The sequence below is a fragment of the Moschus berezovskii genome, chromosome 27 (assembly GCF_049115385.1).
Source record: "Moschus berezovskii isolate FMDL1 chromosome 27, NW_MosBer_1.0, whole genome shotgun sequence".
In the NCBI taxonomy this organism is placed as follows: Eukaryota; Metazoa; Chordata; class Mammalia; order Artiodactyla; family Moschidae; genus Moschus; species Moschus berezovskii.
The window spans coordinates 15,113,351-15,136,251 of record NC_142486.1 but is presented as its reverse complement, the minus strand read 5'-3'; the positions used below and the strand labels follow the sequence as shown (position 1 = coordinate 15,136,251).

The 22,901-nt window shown below is 46.8% G+C and overlaps 1 protein-coding gene and 1 long non-coding RNA gene across 2 annotated transcripts; both read left to right on the top strand.

Annotated features, from left to right (window-relative positions):
- The first annotated feature begins 4,882 nt into the window (after positions 1–4,882).
- Positions 4,883–10,867, top strand: STX4 (syntaxin 4). Its single transcript, XM_055409903.2, has 11 exons — positions 4,883–5,156; positions 5,335–5,436; positions 5,550–5,649; positions 5,786–5,860; positions 6,598–6,668; positions 8,329–8,437; positions 8,509–8,585; positions 9,164–9,301; positions 10,204–10,314; positions 10,422–10,520; positions 10,616–10,867. The coding sequence occupies exons 1-10, from the start codon at positions 5,127–5,129 to the stop codon at positions 10,500–10,502; spliced, it is 894 nt and encodes a 297-aa protein (XP_055265878.1). The 5' UTR covers positions 4,883–5,126; the 3' UTR covers positions 10,503–10,520; positions 10,616–10,867.
- Positions 10,868–12,934: 2,067 nt separating this feature from the next.
- LOC148773646 (uncharacterized) lies at positions 12,935–22,897 on the top strand. The gene is made up of 2 exons (XR_016036640.1): positions 12,935–13,624; positions 21,387–22,897. It is a non-coding gene; the product is annotated as an uncharacterized LOC148773646 (long non-coding RNA).
- The last annotated feature ends 4 nt before the right edge of the window (positions 22,898–22,901 follow it).

The following is a 22,901-nucleotide window of genomic DNA, read 5'->3' as shown; positions in this document are numbered from 1 at the left end:
TTATACCCCACATGACACAAAGAAAAGATTTTTCATGCCCCAATGAAGACCCACCACAGCCAAATAAACAAATATTAAAGAAAAGAAACAGTATATGCACTCAGAATTTTGACAAATATGGTCTAGGTTGTATCATTTTGCAGGCCCCATCAACAAGTGAAAGTCCCTGTTTCCCCATAGTTTTGCCAAAAGACTGGGTTGCCAAACATGAATTTTGTTAGATTTCTCTGGCGGTCCAGTGGTTAAGACTCTGTGCTTCTTCTGCATGGGGCATGGGTACCATTCCTGGTTAGGGAACTGGGATCCCACAAACTTCGGCATTCCGGCCAAAAAAGAAAAAAAAAATGTTGCTAATGCAATATATCTCAGTATTATCTTAATTTTCACTTCTCTTAATGCAAAAATGAACATCTGCATATTTAAGTCTTTATTGTCGTTTTTTGTGATCTGTCATGTTCTCTGGTCATTGTTTTTTATTGAACTGTTGGTCTTTCTTATCATTACATGGAGCTCTTTAAATAGTAGGGAGATTAGCCCTTTGTGTATGATAAGAATTGCAAATATTATTTTCCCAATTTGTCTTTTGATTGTGCTTTCATTTTTTTGCCATGTAAAACTTTTTCATGTATATAAATATATTAATCTTCTATTTTACATTTTCTGAATTTTTTATATCCATTGTGGCTTAGCTGGTAAAGAATCTGCCTGCAACATAGGAGACCTGGGTTCGATTCCTGGGTTGGGAAGATCCCCTGAAGAAGGGAAAGGCTGCCCACTCCAGTATTCTGGCCTGCAGAATTCCATGGACTGTGTAGTCCATGGGGTCAAAAAAAGTCGGACATGACTGAGCGACTTTCACTTTCACATGTGTTTTTATTTTTTAATTGAAGTTTGATTTACGATGTTGTATTAGTTTCAGCTGTACAACAAAGTGATTCAATTATACATATATGTCTGTTTTTTCCAGATTCTCTTTCCTTATAGGTTATTATAAACTGTTGAGTGTAGTTTCTAAATTTAGAAGAAGTTTTAGTTTTAGTTGTAGTTTTAGTTTAGTTGTAGTTTTTAGTTAGAAGGCCTTCCTCATTCTGAGTTCTAAAGAATTCTGTCCATTTTTTTTTCTAGCATCATTATGGGGGTTATCCTAACCAGCTGTGTGATGCATCATCTTCAGAATGAAGTTCCAGGCCAAGGTTATGGCACAGGTGACCTGGTGTCATCCACATGGAAAGGAAACAGGAGGAACAAGAAGTTAATTTAGGAGATTCTCAGGGGAGATGATGCATGGTGTTTGGAACATAGTGAGTTTAAGACATTCATGGAACTCTAGGAGGGGATGTCCAAAAGGCAAGTGGATTCAGAGGTCTAGAGCTTCGGAGAAAATTGGGGGCTGGAGATATGGATTTGGGAGTCAAATATGGATGTTAATTAAAGCCAAGAGAGATAAGAGGTTCCCAGGTGGCACTCTAGGGCATGATTAAGGTCAGGCTCAAGACACGTCTTGAGGAGAGAGTGGTGGGGATTTCATCTCTGTAGCCCTTGGGGTTTCGGCACAAAACCAGCCTCAGAGACATTTCAGGGCACACAGAAGCCCTTTATGTGACCCATGCATGGATATCTTTGGTTCTCTGTGTGTATGTGTGCTTAGTCCTTTAGTCATGTCCAACTTTTTGCAACCCCATGGACTGTAGCCCGCCAGGCTCCTCTGTCCATGGACTATTCCCAGCAAGAACACTGAACTGGGTATATCCTTCTGCAGGGGATCTTCCCAACCCAGGGATCGAACCCAAGCCTCCTGCATTGCAGGCAGATTCTTTACTGTCTGAGCCACCAGGAAAGTCCTTGGTTCTTGGGAAGACAGCAAACAGGGAATGAGAGGAGGACCAACAACCTCCCCAGCAGTCTGTTCCCACCCAACAGATGTGGAAGAGAGACCCTATGACGGGGGAAGGGAAGAGACTCGGCTTGCCATTGACCCCCACCTCCCCACCAGATGATCCAAAGTAGAGCATTAATAGGTGGCAGCAAGTCCCCCAAGGGTGGGTGGGATACAGGGAGCCACTCCTGGCTGGTGTTTTTCTTGGATCATAGTGTACTGGTTAAGAGCATACAGTCTGGAGCTTCCTCTCTGGTTCCAAATCCTGGCTCTCATATTTGCTAGTGTGTAACTTTGGGCAATGGCACCCAACTCCAGTACTCTTGCCTGGAAAATCCCATGGATGGAGGAGCCTGGAAGGCTGCAGTCCATGAGGTCACTGAGAGTTGGACACGACTGAGTGACTTCACTTTCACTTTTCACTTTGATGCATTGGAGAAGGAAATGGCAACCCACTCCAGTGTTCTTGCCAGGAGAATCCCAGGGATGGGGGAGCCTGGTAGGAGGCCGTCTATGGGGTCACACAGAGTCAGACACGACTGAAGTGACTTAGCAGCAGCAGCAGCAACTTTGGGCAAGTTACTTACAGTCTCTGTGTCTTAGCCTCCTCTGTAAAATGAGGACAGTAATATAGTACCATCTCACAGAATATACATAAAGATGAAATGAGTAAATCTTTATTAAGTACTTATATTGGTGCCTGGCACACAGTAAATGCTAAGTAAATGTCAATTAAAAAAAAATTGGGCAGACTTCCCTGGTGGTCGAGTGGTTAAGAATCCACCTACCATGCAGGGGACACAGGTTTGAACCCTGATTGGGGACTTAAGAACCCACATGCTGTGGGGCAACTAAGCCCGCATGGGGCAACTCCTGAGCCTGCAAACTCTGGAGCCCTCCAAACAACCAGAAGAGAAGCCCTAACGCTACAACTAGAAAGTCCATCCACCACAACAGAAGGTCCTCCATGACACAATGAAGAGCTCGAGTGCTGCAACTAATACCTGATACAGTCAAATAAATTAATTAAAAAAACAAAAGAAATTGTGAATTCCCTGGCAGTCCAGTGGTCAGGACTTCGTGCTTCATTGCCAAGGATCTGGGTTCCATCCTTGGTTGAGGAACTAAGATACCTCAAGCTGCATGGTATGGCTAAAAAAAATTCATTCCTTCACAAGTATTTATTAATCAGCTACTATGTGCCAGGCAGTGTTGCAGGTGCTGGGGACATGGTAGTGAATAATTAAGGTGAAAATCCCTGTCCTCTTGGAGCTTACATTCTAGTAGGGTGGAGAGGAGGGGTGGAGGCAGACAATAGACAACGCAAATTAGCAAAATACATGGTATGTCAGATCCAAGTGAAGACATGAGAGATGGGCAGGAGTTGGCAAGGATCTGGTGCACAATGGGGCTCAGGAGATGAAAAGGGGAATAAAGACTTTGGAGGAGTAGCAGCGTGGAATTCCTGGCAGAGACACCCAGGCTGTTGACATCCTGGGATCCAGGAGAACTAATATTCCTCTCAGCTATTCTGAGACTCACTGAGTGACTTTGGGCATCTTTCTATAGAAGGTGGGTTCCAAAAGGGCAAGGCATTCTTGTCTGCCTTGATATATCTCTGGCCCTAAAACAGTGTCTGGCCCATACAATAAATATCCACTGAATGAATGAATGTCTACAGGGTTAGGGTTAGGGAAGTGTCACCAACAGCCTGAAGCATAAAAGCGAAGACCATGGAACCATAAGCTTCATCTTCAGTTATATGAGAGGCTAAGACTCTATCAACAAATATTTACTGAGGGTCTAACATGTGCTGGGTTTCCCAGTTGGTTCAGTGGTAAAGAATCTGCCTGCCAATGAAGGAGACACAAGAGATGCTGGTTCGATCCCTGGGTTGGGAAGATCCTCTGGAGGAGGAAATGGCAACCCGCTCTGGTATTCTTGCCTGGAAATTTGTATGGACAGAGGAGCCTGGTGGGCTACAGTTTGTGTGTGTTAGTCACTCAGTCGTGTCCGACTCTTTGTGATCCCATGTAACCCTCCAGGCTGCTCTCTCCACAATCATGCCCTCACTTTAGTAACTCACAGGCCACGATAATATGGAATATTTTTGTGGGTTCCAGAAGGTAGACCCCAGTGCAAGGTGGGGGGTCTAGGGGTTATCTAAGTGACATGCTGCTCAATGTAACAGACTCTTTTCTTAGCCCAAGATGCCCTGAAATGCCCTGCTCAAAGGTGGTGAGTGCAGCGGGACTGCAGTGTTCAAGCCGGGCGCCAGCCAGCCGCCCACCTGTCAGAAACTGTGCCAGGAGTATGCGGGAGAAGAGAGTTCCGCCTCGGGTGAGGTCACTTCCCACCCCCAGATGCTCTGCCTACAAAACCCTGCAATTCTCTGACGCTGGATCTTATTCTTTTCTGAATTTCAAGGTCTCATGATGTTGACGGCTCCAAATTCTAAGTCGTCAGTCTGCCCACACTCGCGGACCCAAAAGAAAGAAAGCCAGATTCAGCCTGGGTCCTACCACCCACTGTCTCTGGGGATAGTCAGCGTCCCCTCCCCGCCTCGCGGGGGTTCTGAAGGGAGGTAACTCGGGCGCGGGGTGCCGAGGACGTCGTGGGGAGATAGGTGTTCCACAGATGGAGATGACAGGGCCGAGACATGTGACGGTCGAAGCGTCACGTTCTGTGGTCTGAGAGGCTAGGACCAGGCCGGTCACATGACGCGCGCGGGGGGGTTTGCACTATCGGGTGATGCGCGATGAGGGGGCCTCACAGATCACGTACCAATGACGCATTCCCACCCCTTTTGGCAACTAGATTTCCGCTGGAAGATGCGATAGTTCCGGCAAAGGGGGCGGGTTCTCACGTCCTGGCAATTTCGCTTCCGTTCGGGGCGCTGCGGCTTCCGACCTCGGCCTTTCCCTGGGGTGGGGAAGGGACGCGATCCCGTGCGCATGCTCCAGTCTTTCCAGAGGGGGCGGGGCCGAGGCTACAGGAGAGGGCGGGGGGGGGGAAAGAAAAGGGAATTCCAACCTGTGGAATCTTGGGGGTCCCCGAGCTCGGCTCCTTCCCTTTGAAACTGTGAATGGTGCCAGGGACAGAGCCTCTAGCGACTCTTGGGGGAGGGTTTGTGGTCTGCAGGGTGAGGGCGGAGGGGAGTGTCAGAGTGTGAGTCGGGTACGGGTGTTCCAAACTTAGAATCTTGAGGCCCGCCGGGCTCCGGCGCCGGCGAGAGGGATCTCGGGCCGCCATGCGGGACAGGACCCACGAGCTGAGGCAGGTGAGAATTTGGCGCAGCAGGGTTGGGGACGGGTGGACGGGATGGGGTCTGCCGGAATGCAGGACTCCTGGTCCTCGGGGCCGGGAGGGATGACTGTGGGCTAGGAAGGAAAGTCCCGGAAGCCCGTGAGTTGAGAGCAGTAGCAAGGAAGTGATGCCAGTGACCCCGGCCCTGGCAGGGGGATGACAGCTCGGACGATGAAGACAAGGAGCGAGTCGCGCTGGTGGTACACCCGGGTACTGCACGGCTGGGGAGCCCGGACGATGAGTTCTTCCAGAAGGTAAGAGGCTGGAGTCTCGGCCTGGATTCACGAGGGGGCTGGAGGGCCCGAGGAGCAGAGCAGCCTGGAGCACCCCCTATATCTTCCTCAGCCCTCTCGGTCATCGTCCCCAGGTTCGGACAATTCGGCAGACTATTGTCAAGCTAGAGAATAAAGTCCGAGAGTTGGAGAAGCAGCAGGTCACCATCCTGGCCACGCCCCTTCCCGAGGAGAGTGAGTGAAACTCCGGGTGCAGAACGCATGCTCAACCGGAGGGCTTATGGGGGTTGTAGTTCGACACAGGTGGTGGCCAGGGAGATTTGTTGAGGTAGAGGTTGCTATTTAGGCATCATGGCTTTCTCTTGTTTAGGCATGAAGCAGGACCTGCAGAACCTGCGCGACGAGATCAAACAGCTAGGGAGGGATATCCGCGCGCAGCTGAAGGGTGAGCTCCTAGGACCTCAGCCAGATACTTTCCTCTGATCCTGCCCAACTCCTGATATATCTGGGGAGTGTGTGGTCCAGAGAGGGCAGTGATATGTATCCAGGTCACACAGCAGGCCAACGTCTAGAATCTCCATCTCCTGGCTTCCAGTCCAAAGTTCTTTCCACAGCATATGCCTGCCTCTCAGGTTCCCTTATTTATAATGAAACCATTTCCATTTGACCTTTGTCCAAGGCAGAGGTTAGCGTTGCCACCCCCACCTTCAGGTCATTATCTACATATAACTGTATAGTCTGCCTTCCACATCCCACGTTCTGCATGGGTGGATTCATGCCACTGTGGATTGTGTAGTACTGTAGTATGCATTTATTTTCTAAAAATTCAGGTGTAAGAGGACCCACACAGGGGTGGATCCTTGTGCAAGGATCATCTGTTCTCCTGCAATTCTTGCTGCCCAGTGTGTATTCTTTGGGCAGGAAGATGTGGGTTTTGTTAGAAACCTTCTCCAAACGTGGGAATTCTCTGATGTATTTATTGCAAAGAAAAATATACTTTTGCCTGTCAGAGGCTCAGAAGTAGTCATTTTATGATGAATTTTATTTCAAAAAAAAGCCCTGTGGAGATATTGTATCTCTCTCTATTGTATGGCTGGGTGGCTGGGTCCCAGTCCCCAAATGAATTTCAGAAGCCAGAGGTCAAACCCCCTCCTCTACCAATACTCTTGTGTCTTTCCACAGCCATAGAGCCCCAGAAGGAGGAAGCTGATGAGAATTATAACTCCGTCAACACAAGAATGAGAAAAACCCAGGTGGGTTCATTATTCTCAGAAGTAGGACATTTCAGCAAGTGTTCAATAGATCATGAGATGGCAGATGTAAGAAGGCAGGGCTCTTAGAGATCATTAAATCCAACCTGATGATTTTCCAAATGAGGAAACTGAGGCTCTGAGATAAAAAAGGATTCACCCCAAGGTCAAGAACCTGGGTCTCCTGACTTCCAATCCATTATAACACCTTGCCTTCTTCTTCTCCATTCAGTGAGAAGTTGCTGAGACCCCAGACATGATCTGGGCTTGGCTGTAGGAGATATACTTTCTAGAAGCCAAGATGGGGAGTTAAGCTTGCATAGATGACAAAGACATTACTCAGGTAGGACTTGGTAGTTAATGGCTCTGCCCAGGGAAAAAGAGGGTGCAGTCAAGTGACTGGGTGGTTCCCTACCCATGTGATGGGGACATCCTCTGCCCCAGGGACAGAATTCAAGAAGTCAGGAAGAGGAACTTCCCTGGTGTTGGGAGGGGGAAGGTCACTGAATCATCATCTTAATAAGGAGATTTGAGATGGTCTGAGCAGTGTCCTCTGGGTGCCCAGAGAGGCATGGTTTGGAGTTCTTGGAGATCAGAATTGGAGTAGGTGGGCCCAGAACTCAGCAAAGACCCCAGATTGAAGATTGAACAATTTGGGCATCATTTTTTTTTTTTTTTAATGGAAGAGAAGGAAAGAGTAGCTTTATTACTTTGCCAAACAAAGTGGGGAACACAGTAGGCTAGTGCCTCAAGAACTGCTGCCCTCCCCCCTACCCCCACAATTTGGGCATCTTGAAAGGGTGCAGCTGAACCCAGGACAGCAGATGTGTCTTGGAGAAAGGAACTCCAAGGAATGAGCAGATTTTAGACATCAGGAAAATGGACAAGCAGGGAAGGCATTTCCAGGGAGTGGGGGGTGGGGGGCTTGTGGTGGTCATTGTGTGAGAGGCTGAGTGCAAAATCTGGGCAATCAGCTGACCCCCAGGTATCCTGGCACACCTTTAGTCTAAGCAGGGAGGCTGGTGTTCAGCAAGCATTCCACTAATATCCTTTGAGGGCCTACTGTGTGCCAGACCCTTTTCTAGCTGTTTAGGAAACAGCCGTCAACAAATGATTTCTATCCTCATGGAGATTTTATTCCAGTGGGGAGAGATAGTCACCATAATAAATCAGTCAATTATTGTAGAACATAGAAGTATTAAGGGAAAAGAGAAGAGGGATTGAGAACAGCAGGAGAAGGCAGGTTCCAACTAGGTGGAGAAAACTTTTGAAGGTGACATTGGAACAAAGACTTCCAGGCTTCTGTGGGGCCTGAGCATTCTGGGCTAAAGAAATGACAACTGTAAAGGCCTGACATGGGGCTGTGTTCTGATCAGGGAGGAGTCAGGAGCCCACTGTGGTTGGAAGGAAGGAGTGAGGGAAACAGTGTGGGGAGGTAAAATGAGAGAGTGAGTATGGGAAGGGGTGGGTCCTGTAGGGCCTTGTAGGCCCTGGGAAGGGCTTTGGCTTTTATTTTGAGAGACCAAGGGAGCCTTTCAAGGAGGTCAAGGCCACAGGCACCTCTGAGCTCATGCTCTTTGCTCATTGTACCCAAGGGGATGCTGAGGCCCAGACCAGGCAGGGATCCTCCCAGGGGTCCCCAGCTTCTCTTCTCCTTCCTTAGCACGGGGTCCTGTCCCAGCAATTCGTGGAGCTCATCAACAAGTGCAACTTAATGCAGTCTGAATACCGGGAGAAGAACGTGGAGCGGATTCGGAGGCAGCTGAAGATCAGTGAGTTGTGGTGCCCGGCACACAGGGTCAGCTGACCCAACCGGCTCTGAGCCTGGCCTTTTCCTTTACAGCAAATGCTGGAATGGTGTCTGACGAGGAGCTGGAGCAGATGCTGGACAGCGGGCAGAGCGAGGTGTTTGTGTCCAATGTGAGTGGTCGCCGCCAGCCTCCCTCTGCTGGGCCCCCCATCCTCTCTGAGTCCTGACCCCTTTTTTTAAAAAAAATTATTTATTTATTTTTAGCTGTGCTGGGTTTTCATTGCTGTGCAGGCTTTTCTCTAGTTGCAGCGAGCAGGGGCTATTCTCTAGTCGCGGTGCGTGGGCTTCTCCTTGCAGTGGCTTCTCTTGTTGTGGAGCACAGGCCCTACAGCCCGTGGGCTCAGACAGTTGTGGTTCTGGGGCTCTAGAGCACAGGCTCAGTAGTTGTGGCACACGGGCTTAGTTGTTCCGCAGCAGGTGTGATCATCTCTCATCAGGGATCGAACTGGTGTCTCATGCATTAGCAGGCAGAGTCTTTACCACTGAGCCACCAGGGAAGCCCTCCTGGCCCTTTTTCATGGAGGGAATCCTGAGGCCCAGAAGGGAACATATTAGTCTGCCTGGCATCCCTCATTAGGGCCTGGTCCCCAGTTCTGGGCCTGAGGGCTGCCCCGAAGCTGAACAGGAACTTCTAAATGTGCTGCTGATTTCCTTGTGACCTGTCCCATCGCTTCTGTCCACTCTGCAGATACTGAAAGACACACAAGTGACTCGACAGGCCCTAAATGAGATCTCGGCCCGGCACAGCGAGATCCAGCAGCTGGAGCGCAGTATCCGTGAACTTCATGAGATTTTCACTTTTTTGGCCACTGAAGTGGAGATGCAGGTGGGTGCCTGAGGCTGCTGGCTGAGCTCGATCCAGTCCCCAGATGTGAGAGCATGTCATGACTGTCAGCCTGATTCCACCCTTAGCCTCTTTCACTGAGGCTTTTGTTACCCTCCAGTCTGGCCCTTACTTCCATCCTTAGCTGTGTTCCCAGATTTCATCCTTCTCAGTAGCTACTCAGATGATTACTGCTGTATACCTTGTACCCCATCCCTTGAGCTGGAGCCCACACCATGTATGGCCCCAACCCTGGCTCCTCCTCCAGCAACAAAATCCATTCTTATACTCCTCATAGCTCTTCAGTTGCCCCCTAGAGGGGCCTGCCTCCTAAAATGTAGACAAGGATTGGGTGGGTGATGGTATTCTTCCCCTGGCCCTTATCTCATGATAAGGGGAGCTTCCAGCCCCATCTGGGAGGAGCTGACCCCAGTGCCCTTTTGCAGCTGGGAGTCCTGGGGGAGAGATTTCACTCTGTAGGAGTCCAGGATCTGAAGGCTGGTGGTACCGTGAGCAGGCAGCGACAGGGAGGGCTTCCCAGCAGCTGGGGGACAGGCCTAAAGAACAAAGGACTTCAGACAGATTTGCGAGGGGACAAAAGTTCACCCTCTGTGAAAACATATGAGCCATTCAAGGTGCTCCGCTCCCAGCCGGCACTGCGTGTGGAAATCGTATGGGGCGAGGGCACAGGACAGAAGGGAGCATATAGTAGGAGGGAGCCTGGAAGCCATCCCCAGGTGTGTGGACTTCTGTCAGATGCGGTCCTGTCCCCACCACTTCCTTAGTGCACCATTTTCTGCTAGGAGTGTCCCTTAGTCCTCTGTGGTTGGGGTGGGCAGAGGAGCTGCTGGGCCTTCCGCCCCCAGTCATTCCTTCCTGCCTGAACCGCCTCCTCTTCCGAGCAGGGGGAGATGATCAACCGAATTGAGAAGAACATTCTGAGCTCAGCCGACTATGTGGAACGTGGGCAGGAACATGTCAAGGTGGCCCTGGAGAACCAGAAGAAGGCACGCAAGGTGAGCCTCCGCCCTTCCCCCCGCCTCCCCTTCCCCTTGGGTGGCCCTCCCTCCACTCCTGAGTTTCCCGGACACCCACCACCCCCACCCCGTTTCCTCCCCCACAGAAGAAAGTCTTTATTGCCATCTGTGTGTCCATCACTGTCCTCATTCTGGTGGTCATCATTGTCATCTCCACGTTGGTTTGACAGCGCCGCATATTCTTGGTGAGACACCGTGGGCCCGCCCCCTGGCCTGCCCCATACCCGACCCTAGCCTTTTCTCCTCCTCTCAGACCTTCTTCTCCTGCCTTCCCTTGCAGACACTAAGAGCACCAGGGACCCAGGGTCTGCCTTCTCTCCCAGCAGCTGGGGGTGGGCAGGACAAAGCCTCCAGCCAGACCCCTTCCTCACAGTGGCCTTGTGCAGAGGGGCAGACAGTTCTTCTGGGGTCAGCAGCCACTCATCCATGGGGGCTTCCCTCCTGGGTCACAGTGCCTGGAGGCAGGCCTGCAGTGTCCTGTTTGGCAGAGACATGTGGTTTTGTAAGAAATTAAAAAAAAGCTTGGAGATTCCCCTGTGCACGCGTGTCCTTGAAAAGTCTGGTCCAGGGCCTTCAGGTATCCAGCCTCCCCACCTCCCTGCCACCCTGGGGGACAGACCCAGCCCAGGCAGACTCAAATCAGACTGTCTCAGGTGACCACACCAGCTGGCAGCATGCTTCTACTCTCCCATGAGAATGGGTGGGGCCTGGAGGAGATGACACCCACATGTAGCTCGGTACTGTCCCTGGGGAAAGAGCATTGTGAGGACCTAAGCCCAAAACAGTGAGGCTGGACCAGGCCAGGCTGGGACCCAGAGGGATGTGTGTGTGGCACTTATGGGCATTCCTGAGGCCAAGAAGAAGGGACACTGTGAAAAAGGAACTGCGTCTGTTCCTTCAGATACAGTGGACAAGGAAGGGCCTGTCTCAGAAATGGCCATATTTGAGTCCAATGGGAAGCGAGGAGTCCAATGGCTGGTTACGGAAAGAATCAGTGAAGAGACTGCCAGGCAGAGGGTTCAACAGGCCAGGCCTTGTGCTCAGAAAAAAGCACTGCCTTTTCTTTTCTTTGTCTTTGTTTATTTAATTGACTTATTTTTGACCGTGCTGGGTCTTTGTTGCTGCTCTCAGACTTTCTTGAGTTGCCGTGAGCAGGGGCTCCTCTCTAGTTGTGGCGCACCGGCTTCTCCTATCTGGGGCTTCTCTTGTTGTGGAGCACAGCCTCCAGGGTTCTGGGGCTTAGTTGCCCCCAAGCATGTGGGATCTTCCCAGACCAGGGATCGAACCCGTGTTTCCTGCATTGGCAGGCAGATTCTTAACCACTGGACCAAGGGAAGTCCCTATTTATTTTTTTTTTTAAATTAATTTTTATTGGAATATAGTTGCTTTACAATGTTTTACTGTACAGCAAAGTGAATCAGCTGTATGTATACATTTATCTCCTCTGTTTTGGATTTCCTTCCCGTTTAAGGTCACCACAGAGCAAAGAATAGGGTTTCCTGAGCCATGCAGTGGGTTCTCTTAGTTATTTTATACATAGTAACAAAAGTGTAACAATAGTGACAGGGAAGCCTGGCGCTGCAGTCCACGGGGTGCAGAGTTAGACACGACTGAACAACTGAACAAAACCCCAAAACAATAGTGTATATATGTCAATGCCAATCTCCCAGTCACCCGCCCACCGCTCCCTCTCCCCACCTGGCGTGGCATTGCCTTTTATATAAGAGTTCAGATTAGAGAGGGAGGCACTCTGAATCAGCCCACACCTTGTTTCTCACATGTCTTGTGGCTAAAGCGGGTAGAGGAGGCCGAGGAGCCGAGTTTCTATGACTCACCTGAGTTCGACTCCAGTTCAAAATTTCTAAGAGTTCCAAGCCTGGTTTCTGGAGCTGGATGTAGCGCCTGTCCCCAGACACTTGGTTTCAGGGTTCCTGCCTCCGAAGCCTGATAGGAATGGGGCAGGGCCTGACCCCTGACCAAGGTCTGGGGGCAGGGTTCAGCCACCTTGTCCCATCCCATCCCAGATCCCACTGGTCGCCGCTGCTGCTCCTGGCTCCCCAGCTGTACCGCTTGCTTCGGGCGCCAAGTATGGGGTACACACGTGGGCGCCGGGGCGAAGCGAGCCAAGGAAGGGATGGACCAGTGGAAGTTGGTGCAGACTCGGACCCCGCTCCTGGACCGGGGCTGGGGGAGGGACCAGGGAGCGGGATTGGGCCGCAGTGACGTGCAATCGACCTGCCCCGCCTCCAACCGAGGCTGGGCGCCCGCCTGCAGCGCCTCCCTGTGGCCCGGAAGCGGCGGTTGCGCGGGGCCTGCGCCAGGTCCAAGGGGTACACTTGGTACCGAGCGTACGGGGCGTGGCTGAGGGGGGGGTGGCTGGGCCGACACTTGGAAAACGGACCTTTCGGATTGGCCATCGGACCTAAATGTTCCTGAAGAGCATCAGGATTGGTCCGCAGGGCGTCCTGAAGGAGTGAGCATCCGGAATTAAACTGCAATTAGATGTAGGCGGGGCCTCAGAGCAAGACCGCAGTCGCACCGAAAAGCGATTGGATCACAGAGCGCAAGGGGCGTGATCAAAACGCCTAATAAGGCGGAAGGGGGCTGGCCTGGGAGAGACCCGTGAGGGTAGGGGTCAGGACCTCACGCGAGAAGGCGTGTCCAGGTCCCGCCCCCTAGCAGCCGGAACTTAACGGCTGCTAGAGAGACCCGGAGTGGACCCACGCTTTAGTCCTGCTTGAGGTCCTGTGTCCCGTGTACAGAAGAAACTAGACGCCTGCAGGAAGAGCCCCCTCGTTTTTAGCAGCGTGCAAACACTCTAGATGTCCACCCAACGGGGAAAGTGCGAGACCGGATGGATGCTGACCCCTTGGAAGACTGATTTGGACTCTGGGCTTCCATGATTCTCCACTCTCCATCTCTTCCCCTATGGCCTGCTTCTTCAGCGGAATCCTGTCCTGTTGGTCGTCTTTATCCACTTTCTCACTTTTCTGCCTTCAGAATCAGCTGAAGTTGACAACCCGTGGCGCCTACCGGAATCTGACAGAGACTGTCAAACCCACGCGGAGATTGCCACGTCTACGCAGCTGGGTGTCCACGTAGAGCATGTGCCTTCTGCTTGGCAGTGCTGGACAGCGCCACCCCCGAAAGGCTGCTTACTTGTCTCAGGACGCCATCCACAACTTCCCAGAAGAGTTGGCTAGACGGCCAAGCAAGGGCTCGGATGGCGGGTTCAGTAATTTGAACTTTTCCGGTGGGCTGTGGGGACCCATGGAAGGTTTCTGAACAGGTGAGTGGCAGGTTTGGAGCAGACCTAGTAGGCAAGTGCACCCAGGAGGTTTTACAAGTTCCCTTGTGTATACCCCTTCTGTGAGAGAAACCAACCTGAGTGTGGGGCCATGGGAAGGTTTTTTCACTGAAATCCTGGCTTGGGTGCTGTCAGCCCAATTTTTAAGGAACACGGTCTGCGTGAGTTGTGGCTTTTCCAAATCCATCTTGTATCACAACCTTTCAGCTGCAGCCTTTTCCACTTATTCCTCACCCACGGAATACTTCATGGCTCAGATTCTTAAGAAAAGGGACCTGATTGGTTTAGGTCAGGCTACATTGACCTACTTGGGAATTGTCTACCTTGAGTCAAGATTTTACCCTTGACCAAGGTGTATGCCTGGAGAATCCCAGGGACAGAGGAACCTGGTGGACTACAGTTCATAGGGTTGCAGAGAGTTGAACATGACTGAAGTGATTTAGCGCATAGGCAAGACGTATGAGAGATGTTGCAAGGTACAAAATGCATCAGCACAGTGTGTATGAAGGAAGAATGGATGAACCCAATGACTGATGTTTCTGGTACAGCCCTGTAGTAGATTACATTGTTGTTCCAAATATATGCTGTTCTTCCTATTGGGCCCCTCACGTGAGGAGGATCATACATTCATGCCCACTTACAATAGGCTTAGCTATATAACATGCTTTGGAATCTGAGTAGATATTAAGACACCACTTCCAAGTAGAAGCTTTAAGCACCAATGACTAGTCTGGCAGCTTCCCATCTTTTTTTCCTCTGCCACGAACCTGTCAATTGCCAGATGAAGACTTCTTCAGCCTGGAACCCAGAATTAACAGGACATGAAGCTGAGCTGTAGCCCACCTGTAAAATGAGGTGTAATGTAAATGAGAAACTTCTTCTGCTGGGAGCTACTGATATTTGGAGCTTGGTTTTTACCACATTATCATAAGTCTAGTTCAGCTGTTACAGAACTAGTACCCAGAAGTGAGGTGTTGCTACAATAAAAAGAAAAACCTGAGTTGTGTGTCATTAACTTTGGATCTGGACAGTGGCTGGTGAGGAAACTAGCATTGGAAGTTGGAAAGATGGTGATGTGTGTTATGTAATAGTGAAGCATTTGTTTAAACTGTAGGCTGGAAATAGAACTAGGAGTACAAATAATGTCCAACTGAGTTTAGAGATTTAGGCAAAAAATTGGGGAAAGAGAATATTAGTAGCATGCCCTGGTTGCTGTTGGGTGCATCTGACAAGTTACTGTAAGAAAGATGACTCAGAAAATAATTGGGCACTTTTTAAGCAGAAATGGAAGAGAATATAGAAACTCCAGGCAAATGGTTAAAAAAAAAATGCATTTTTGGCTGTGCTGTGCAGCATACAAGATCTTAGTTCCCCTACCAGGGATTGAAGCTGTGCTCCCTGCAGTGTGAGTGAAGAGTCCCAGGGAATTCCCTGATCCAGATTTTTAACCAGTGAAAGATGCAACTGACAAGACCCTTAAGCCACAAAGTTTCATTAAAACTCATCTTTGTGGGACTTCCTGGGTGGTCCAGTGGTTAAGTCTGCAATTCCAAGGCCGGGGGCATGAGTTCAATCCCTGATCAAGGAACTAGAATTCTACCTGCCTGAGAGCAACTAAGCCTGCAAGCCACAAGTACTCTGCCCATGTGCTCTGGAGCTAATCTCCAGCAAAGAAAGATTCCGCATGATGCAAGGAAGGTCCCTCGGGCCACAACTAAGACCCAGCTCAGCCAAATAAATAAAATGAACAAATAAATATTAAAAATAAACAAATAGCCAAGACATCCCCAAACCAGGATATGTGTTATTAAAAAATTAATCAGTGTGTTGTGACAAAAATTACAGGGGCTGGTCTAAAAGATAGTCAGGAATGGCTTCTTAGGGGCTGTTCTAAAAGATAGTCAGGAATGGCTTCTTAGGGAAGGTGACTAATTCAAAGAGCAGAACTGACAGCTCAGAAGGCAGAATAAAACCATGGCGAATTGTTTTTAGGCCTGGAATGCTAAAGAAATTTACTCAGCTGGTTTTTGAAATTGCTTTGGATCAGTGACTCCTTTTTGCTTTCCATTTCCCCTCTTTTTTAACCAGAATGTCTATTACTATTACCTGATGCATGTCCCGGGCTTCCCTGGTGGCTCAGTGGTAAAGAATTTGCCTGACAGTGAAGGAGACACAGGTTCAATCCCTGGGTCAGGAAGATCCCCTGGAGAAGGAAATGGCAGCACACTCCAGTACTCTTGTCTGGGAAGTCTCACGGACAGGAGCCTGGCGGGCTACAGTCCATGGGGTTGAAAAAGAGTGGGACACAACTTAGAGACTAAACAACAAAAAATGCATGTCCCAGCTTTGCATGTTGGAGTACATGACTTGTTTCATTCTTTTTCTTTTTTGGTGGCATGGTGCAGCATGTGGGATCTTCATTCCCCAATCAGGGATTTAATCTAAGGCCCCTGCATTGGAAGCACAGAGTCTTAAGCACTGGACTGCCATGGAAGTTCCCATGACTTGTTTTTTTTTTAGATTCATAGGTCCACAGATGGAAGGAATTGTGCTCCAGAATGGATTATACCCAGAGCCTCATCTGTATCTAATTTAGATAATGAGATTTGGGACTTTTGGTTTGGTTTTGATGCTGCCATAGGATGAGACTTTTAGGGACCTTGGGAGGAAGTAAATACATTTTGCTTGTGGGACAGATGTGCACCTTTGAGGCCTAGAGGGTGAACTGTGGTAAGGAGAATAATGGCCCCCAAAGATTCCATGCCCTAATCTCTATGAATGTTATGTGCCAAAAAGGACTTTGCAGATGTAATTAAGTTCACCAATCAGTTGAGACAGAGAGATTGTCCTGAATTATTCATATGGGCCAAATGTAATCATATGAGCTCTTAAAAGCTGAGAAGCTTCTCCAGCTAGCTACAGAAGAGGAAGACAGAAGTCAGAGAAATTTGAAGCAGGAGGACTCAATGCACCATTGCTGACCTTGAAGAAGGAGGAGCTCCTAGCCAGGGAATATAGACAGCCTATAGAAACTGAGAACAAACCTCTGGCTGACAGCCTACAAAGAAACAGGGACCTCAGTACCACAGCCAAATGGAACTGAATTCTGTTAATACCCCCAGGTGAGTCTGGAAGTGGATTTATGCCAGAGCCTCCAGATAAAAGCTCACATTGGGCAAGACCTTGACTTCAGCCTTGTGAGACACTAAGTCGAAGCCCAGTCAGAGCCTGGACTTCTGAACCTACAGAACCATAGTGTAAGAAATAGATGTTGTTTTTAAGATGTTAAGTTTGTCGTCATTTATTATGCAGCAGTAGAAACAGCAAGATTTGAGCTGAGACATGAAAGAACAGAAAACATCATGGGCAAATCTAGGGTGATGGGTTCCATCCTCAGGAAAGAGCAAGTGCAAAGGTTCCAAGACAGAGAAGAAACAAATCAACAGAAGGCCAGCATGGCTGGAGCCTGCTGAGTGTAAGGAACAGGTAAGAGATTAGTCAGAACTGGGATAGGACTTGAATGGAAGGCAGGCTCCAGGGAGAGGGATTTTTGTTGAAGTGGGCTGTCTGTGTCTGTGCTAAGTTGCTTCAGTTGTGTCCGATTCTTTGAGACCCTATGAACTGTAGCCTGACAGGCTGCTCTGTCCACGGGATTCTCCAGGCAAGAATACTGGAGTGGGTTGCCATGCTCTCCTCCAGGGATCAAACCTGAGACTGTTACAGTCTCCTGCATTAGCAGGTGGGTTCTTTACCACTAGCACCATTTGGGAAGCCTGAGAGTGGGCTATGCATAAGTAACTGAGAACAAGTCACCAAATTTCCTTGGTTGAATCCAGAATCACTGCCCTACCTACAAAGACTGCTGCCTTCCCTTACCCCTGCTCCGGCCCTGGTGCTAGAGTTTTCTCCTGTGAGGAATTCTAATTTATCCAGGCACTTGCTGGGGAGGGGATGATAACTGCAATCCATGATAAGGAGTGATGTCAGCTATTGCCCTAGCAGTGGGGGCTATGATTTTGCATTCCCAAGATGCATTCATTACCTGAAACAGTCCTGGCAGAGTCAGGGAATTAAAGGAAGTTGGGACAGAAGAAAACTGAGGGCCAGAAGTCAGACTGTCTGGAATTATCCAGATAACAGAATGGGGACAAAGACATCACAAGAAAAGAAAACTTCAGCTCACTATTTCTTATGAACATAGATGTAAAAGTCCTCAACAAAATACTGGCAAACAAAATCCAGCAATATATAAAAATGACTCTACAAGTGAGATTTATCTGAAGAATGCAAGGTTGGTTTAACATCTGAAAATCAGTTAATATAGTAATAATAAAGACTATTAATAGAATAAAGGACAAAAACCTTTTGATTATCTCAATAGACACAGAAAATACATTTGACAAAACCTGGCAACTGTGATTTTTAAAAAAACTTAAACTAGGAATAAGAGAGAATTCCCTTAACTTGCTAATTATCAAAAGGCATCTATGAAAAAGTCACAGCTAACATCATACTTCAATGATGATAGACTGGATGTTTTCCCCTCCTCAGACCCAAGATATCTGCTCCCATCACATCTGTTTAACACTGTAAAAATAAACACAATAAAAATAAATAAAAGGCATCCAGATTGGAAAAGAAGAACTAAACAACCTCATTTTACAGATGACATGATTTTGTATATAAAAAGTCCTTAGGAATTCATATATACAAAAAGATAAGAGCTAATAAACCGGCTCAGCAAGGTTGCAGAATATAAGAACAGTGTATAGAAATCTATTGTATTTCTCATCACTAGCAATGAACATCCAAAAAAGAAAGAAAACAATTCCATTTACAATAGCAACAAAAGGAAAAAATACTTCTATATAAATTTAACAAAAGAAATGTAAGACTTATACTCTTGAAAACTATAAAACACTGTTGAGAGAAATTAAAATCTAAATAAAATGTATAACACCCAAATGTTCATGGGTCAAAAGATTTGATATTGTCAAGATGACAATATTCCTCTAATTGATTTACAGAGGCAATGTAATCCCTATCAGAATCCCAGCCAGTTTCCTTTTCTTTTTTGCAAAAGTTGACAAGTTGATCCTAAAATTCATATGGAAAGGTAAGGGATCTAGAAAAACAAAAATAATTTTGAAAAAAGAACAAGTTGGAGGACTCACATGTCCTGATTTAAAATTTTACTACCAAGCTACAGTAAGCAAAACTGTGATACTGGCATAAAGAATGATATATACCCAGGGAATAAAATTGAGAGTCTAGAAATAAACCCTCATATTTATAGTCAGTTTACTTTCAACAAGGAAGTCAAGACAACTCAATGGAGAAAGAATAGTCTTTTCAGCAAATGGAACTGGGATAGTTGGATATCCATATGCAGAAGAATGAAGTTGGACCTTTACTTCAAACCATATACAAAAATTAACTCAAAGTGGATAAAAAATCTGAACAGAAGAACTTTCAGCTATAAAAACTTAAAATTTATTTTAAAAAACTTTTATGCATTTTAAACTTTTAAATTTATAACTAAGTTATAAACTTTGTAAATGTTTATAAGACTCTAAGATGAAAACAAAGGCATAAATCTTCATGACCTTGAATTAGAAAATGGGCTATTAGATATGGCTTTCAAAACACGTGCGTGAGTGCGTGGTGCTAAGTGGCTTTAGTCATCTCTGACTCTTTATGACCCCACGGACAATAACCTCTGTCCATGGGATTCTCCAGGCAAGAATGCTGGAGTGGGTTGCCGTGCCCTCCTCTGGGGGATCTTCCCGACCTGGGGATCGAACCCATGTCTTTGAAGTCTCCTGCATTGGCAAGCGGGTTCTTTACCACTAATGACACATGGGAAGTCCCTCTCAAAGCACAAGCAATACGAAAAAGAATAGACAATTTGGACATCATCAAAATAAAAAATGTGCTTCAAAGGGTACCATCAAGAAAGTAAAAAGACAACACACCCAATGGAAAGGAATTTTTGCAAATCATAAAGAACTTGTATCTGGAATACATAAGTCTTACCACTCAACAGAGTCAATCCAGTGAAAACAATGGGCCAAGGACTTGAACAGACATTTATCCAAAGATGATATACAGATGCCCCATAAGTGCATGAAGAGATCCTCAACATCATTTTCCACCAGGAAAATACACATCAAAACCATGAATTTACACCTACTAGGATGGCTGTAATAAAAAAGACAGATAATAACAACTGTTGATGAAGATGTGGAGAAATTGGAACATTCATACCTTGGTGGGAATGTAAAATGGTGCAGTCGCTTTGGAAAACTGCCTGACAGTTGCTCAAATGGTTAAACATTGAGTTACCATATGATCCAGCAATTCTATCCCTAGATATATACACAGAGAATTTTAAAAGATGTCCACACAAAAACTTGTACATGAATGTTCACAGCAGTGTTACTCATAATAGACCAAAATGGAAACCCAAATGTCCTTCGGCTGATGAATGGATAAACAGAGTAGTATATCCATACGATGGAATATTATTTGACAATAAGAAGGAAAGAAGAACTGATCAAACTAGCAGTACAACATGGATGAGCCTTGAGAAAGTTATACTAAGTAAAAGAACTGGTCACAAAAGACCACATATTGTATGACTCCATTTACATGAAATGTCCACAACAGGCAAATCTAGAGAGACTGAAAGCAAATTATCCATTGCCTAGAGCTGAGGGTAAAGGATTGTCAGGGAATGGGGGCTTGGGATCAATAGGAAGTGACAGCTATGGAGTATGGAGTTTCTTTTAGGGGGTATGAAAATACTCTAAAATTAGATCATGATGATTGCGTAACTCTGTGAATATACTAAAAACCCCTGAATTATATACTTCAGGCAGGTTAATTGTAGGGTATATTAATTTTTTTTTAGTTTTGCCAGTTTATTGCTACCAACCCATCTCCCTGAACTCTCCTCAAGTGTGTGCATGCTCAGTCATGTAACCCCATAGACTGCAGCCCCCCAGGCTCCTCTATCCATGGGCTTTTCCAGGCAAGAATACTGGAGTGGATTGCCATTTCCTTCTCCATGAATTTTAATAACACTGTTAATTTCTTTGAAAGTCAGACTGAGTCCTCAGGGAGCAGGAACTTGGGTATAGGATGCTGGGTGTGTCAGAGAAGGGGGACCAAGGGATGGGTGGATTGTCTGGGCCCAGAAAGGGAGCAGGAGTTGTGGATCTCTTCTGAACATTCAGGGAACCCACTCCATCCTTCATTGTAGATAGATAGCCAGGTAGATCTATCAATTAGTGTATATGGTATCTTTGTGTATGTGTGTACATGTGTACACATAGTGTATATGGTATCTTTGTTATGTGTGTGTGTGTGTACGTACACACGCTCAGTTGTGCCCAATACTCTTTGTGACCCCATGAACTGGAGCCTGCCAGTCTCCTCTGTCCACAGGATTTTCCAGGCACAAACGCTCGAGTGGGTTGCCATTTCCTTCTCCAGGGGATCTTCCCCACCCAGGGATGGAAACTGCATCTCTTGAGTCTCCTGTTTGACAGATGATTTTTTACCACTGTGCCACCTAGGAAGCCCATATGGTATCTTTACACGAGTATATTTTTAAAAGGTGCCACCCCAACCCCCAAGATAAATCATCTTGCTCGAGGTCAAAAATCAAGTCAGTTGTAAACAAAAGTTCTCCTACTTTCAATCTCCCAATCTGATGTCTGTTTCTTTCCTGGACCCTTAGACTTTGATCCCAGCCTGGACTGGAAGGAGGCCTGGGGACAGTGCTTATCCTGCTCTGGTTGTGAGTACGGCCAGTGAGTGTCCTTGGTCAAACTGGTGCCCTCTTTCTGTAGCCATTACACCCTGGTCCCTGCTGTTGCCATGTGGCTCCCTTGTTCTGCTATGGAGAATGGACGTGAGGTCACAGACACTAAGGTGATACCTACTACTTCTGCTTCAGGTGCTACTAGCACATGGGAGGGGTGCTGAACACCAGACACTGCCTAGGGCTGCCAACTTGGTAGCCCCCAAGTTTATAGGTGACAGTGTGGAAAGGAGGATCTGGTTCACTGTGACCTTTGGCTTTGTTTTGTCTCATAATTGTGAAAGGCCCTAGTACTTGGAATTTATAGTTCAGAATCAGTTCCTGAGTATCCTTCTGGAAATACTCTATAGCACTTGAATGTGAGCACTTATGAGTCATTCAGCCCAAATGGGAGGATACTAACCATACTGCTTTGCACTTTTTCATTTGACATTTTTTTGGATATTATTCAACAACATAGATTGATAAGCCTAATTTTTTTGAAAACTGTTGCATAATATATTTTACAGTGGCTTTTAGTCCTTTGTAATGGACATAGAGGGTGTTCCCAGTCATCACACATTTTGCTGCACTGAACAATCTTTCATTTTCAGTTTTGTCACAGAATTGGAAAAAGATATTTGTGGTGTAAATTCTTTGAGGTATATTTGCTAAGTCGAAAAGTGTATGCATTTTTTCTTTATTTGGCTGTGCTGCATGGCTTGTGGGATCTTAGTTCTCCAATCAGGGATCAAACCTATGCCTTCTGCATTGGAAGTGAGGGGTCTTAACCACTGGACCACCAGGGAAGTCCTTTTACTTTTTAAAAAATGTGTTTGCTTGCTTCTTTTCTCTTCTTCCAGTTTTACTGAGATATGACATACAGCACTGTGTTTAAGGTGTACAGCATAATGATCACATACATCACAAAGCATTTAACTTTTGATAAACATCAAATCATCTTTCCAAGAGGCTGTACCAATTTATACTGTAGGGCCTCATTTTTGTTTTTCCATTTTTGGTCATTGAAAAATTACTTTAGTATCAAATACATCACCTTCACTGTTTTTAAATATATATACTGCATAGGAATTTAGGATTTTCAAGTTCTGTTAAAAATATCCTTTTGAATGGCAATGAACTTAAAGATTAAACTGAGAATCAACAGCTTTTAATAGTATCTTTCCATTCAGGTACATGGTATGTCTTCATTCAGTTTGATCTCATATCCTTCAGGATAGATACCATTTTCTTCATGTAGGATTTGTATCTTTTTTTGTGTGAGCTTTATTCCTTTGTAGTTTATGGGTTTTGTTGTTATTGAGAATGGGACTTCAAGTATATTTTCTAGTCTGTTATTGTAATTTACAGGAACTATAATAACTTTGGCCTCAGTTTATTATATGTAAAAAGACAGAAGTAGAACTCTCAATAAAAGGTTAAATAAGTATG

What these genes read in the sequence shown, in the direction of transcription:
- STX4 (XM_055409903.2), top strand. Translation starts at nt 5,127, where the DNA reads ATGCGGGACAGGACCCACGAGCTGAGGCAG. An exon ending in GGACCCACGAGCTGAGGCAG is followed by an intron (nt 5,157 to 5,334) that starts GTGAGAATTTGG and finishes CGGCCCTGGCAG; the next exon opens with GGGGATGACAGCTCGGACGA. An exon ending in ACGATGAGTTCTTCCAGAAG is followed by an intron (nt 5,437 to 5,549) that starts GTAAGAGGCTGG and finishes CATCGTCCCCAG; the next exon opens with GTTCGGACAATTCGGCAGAC.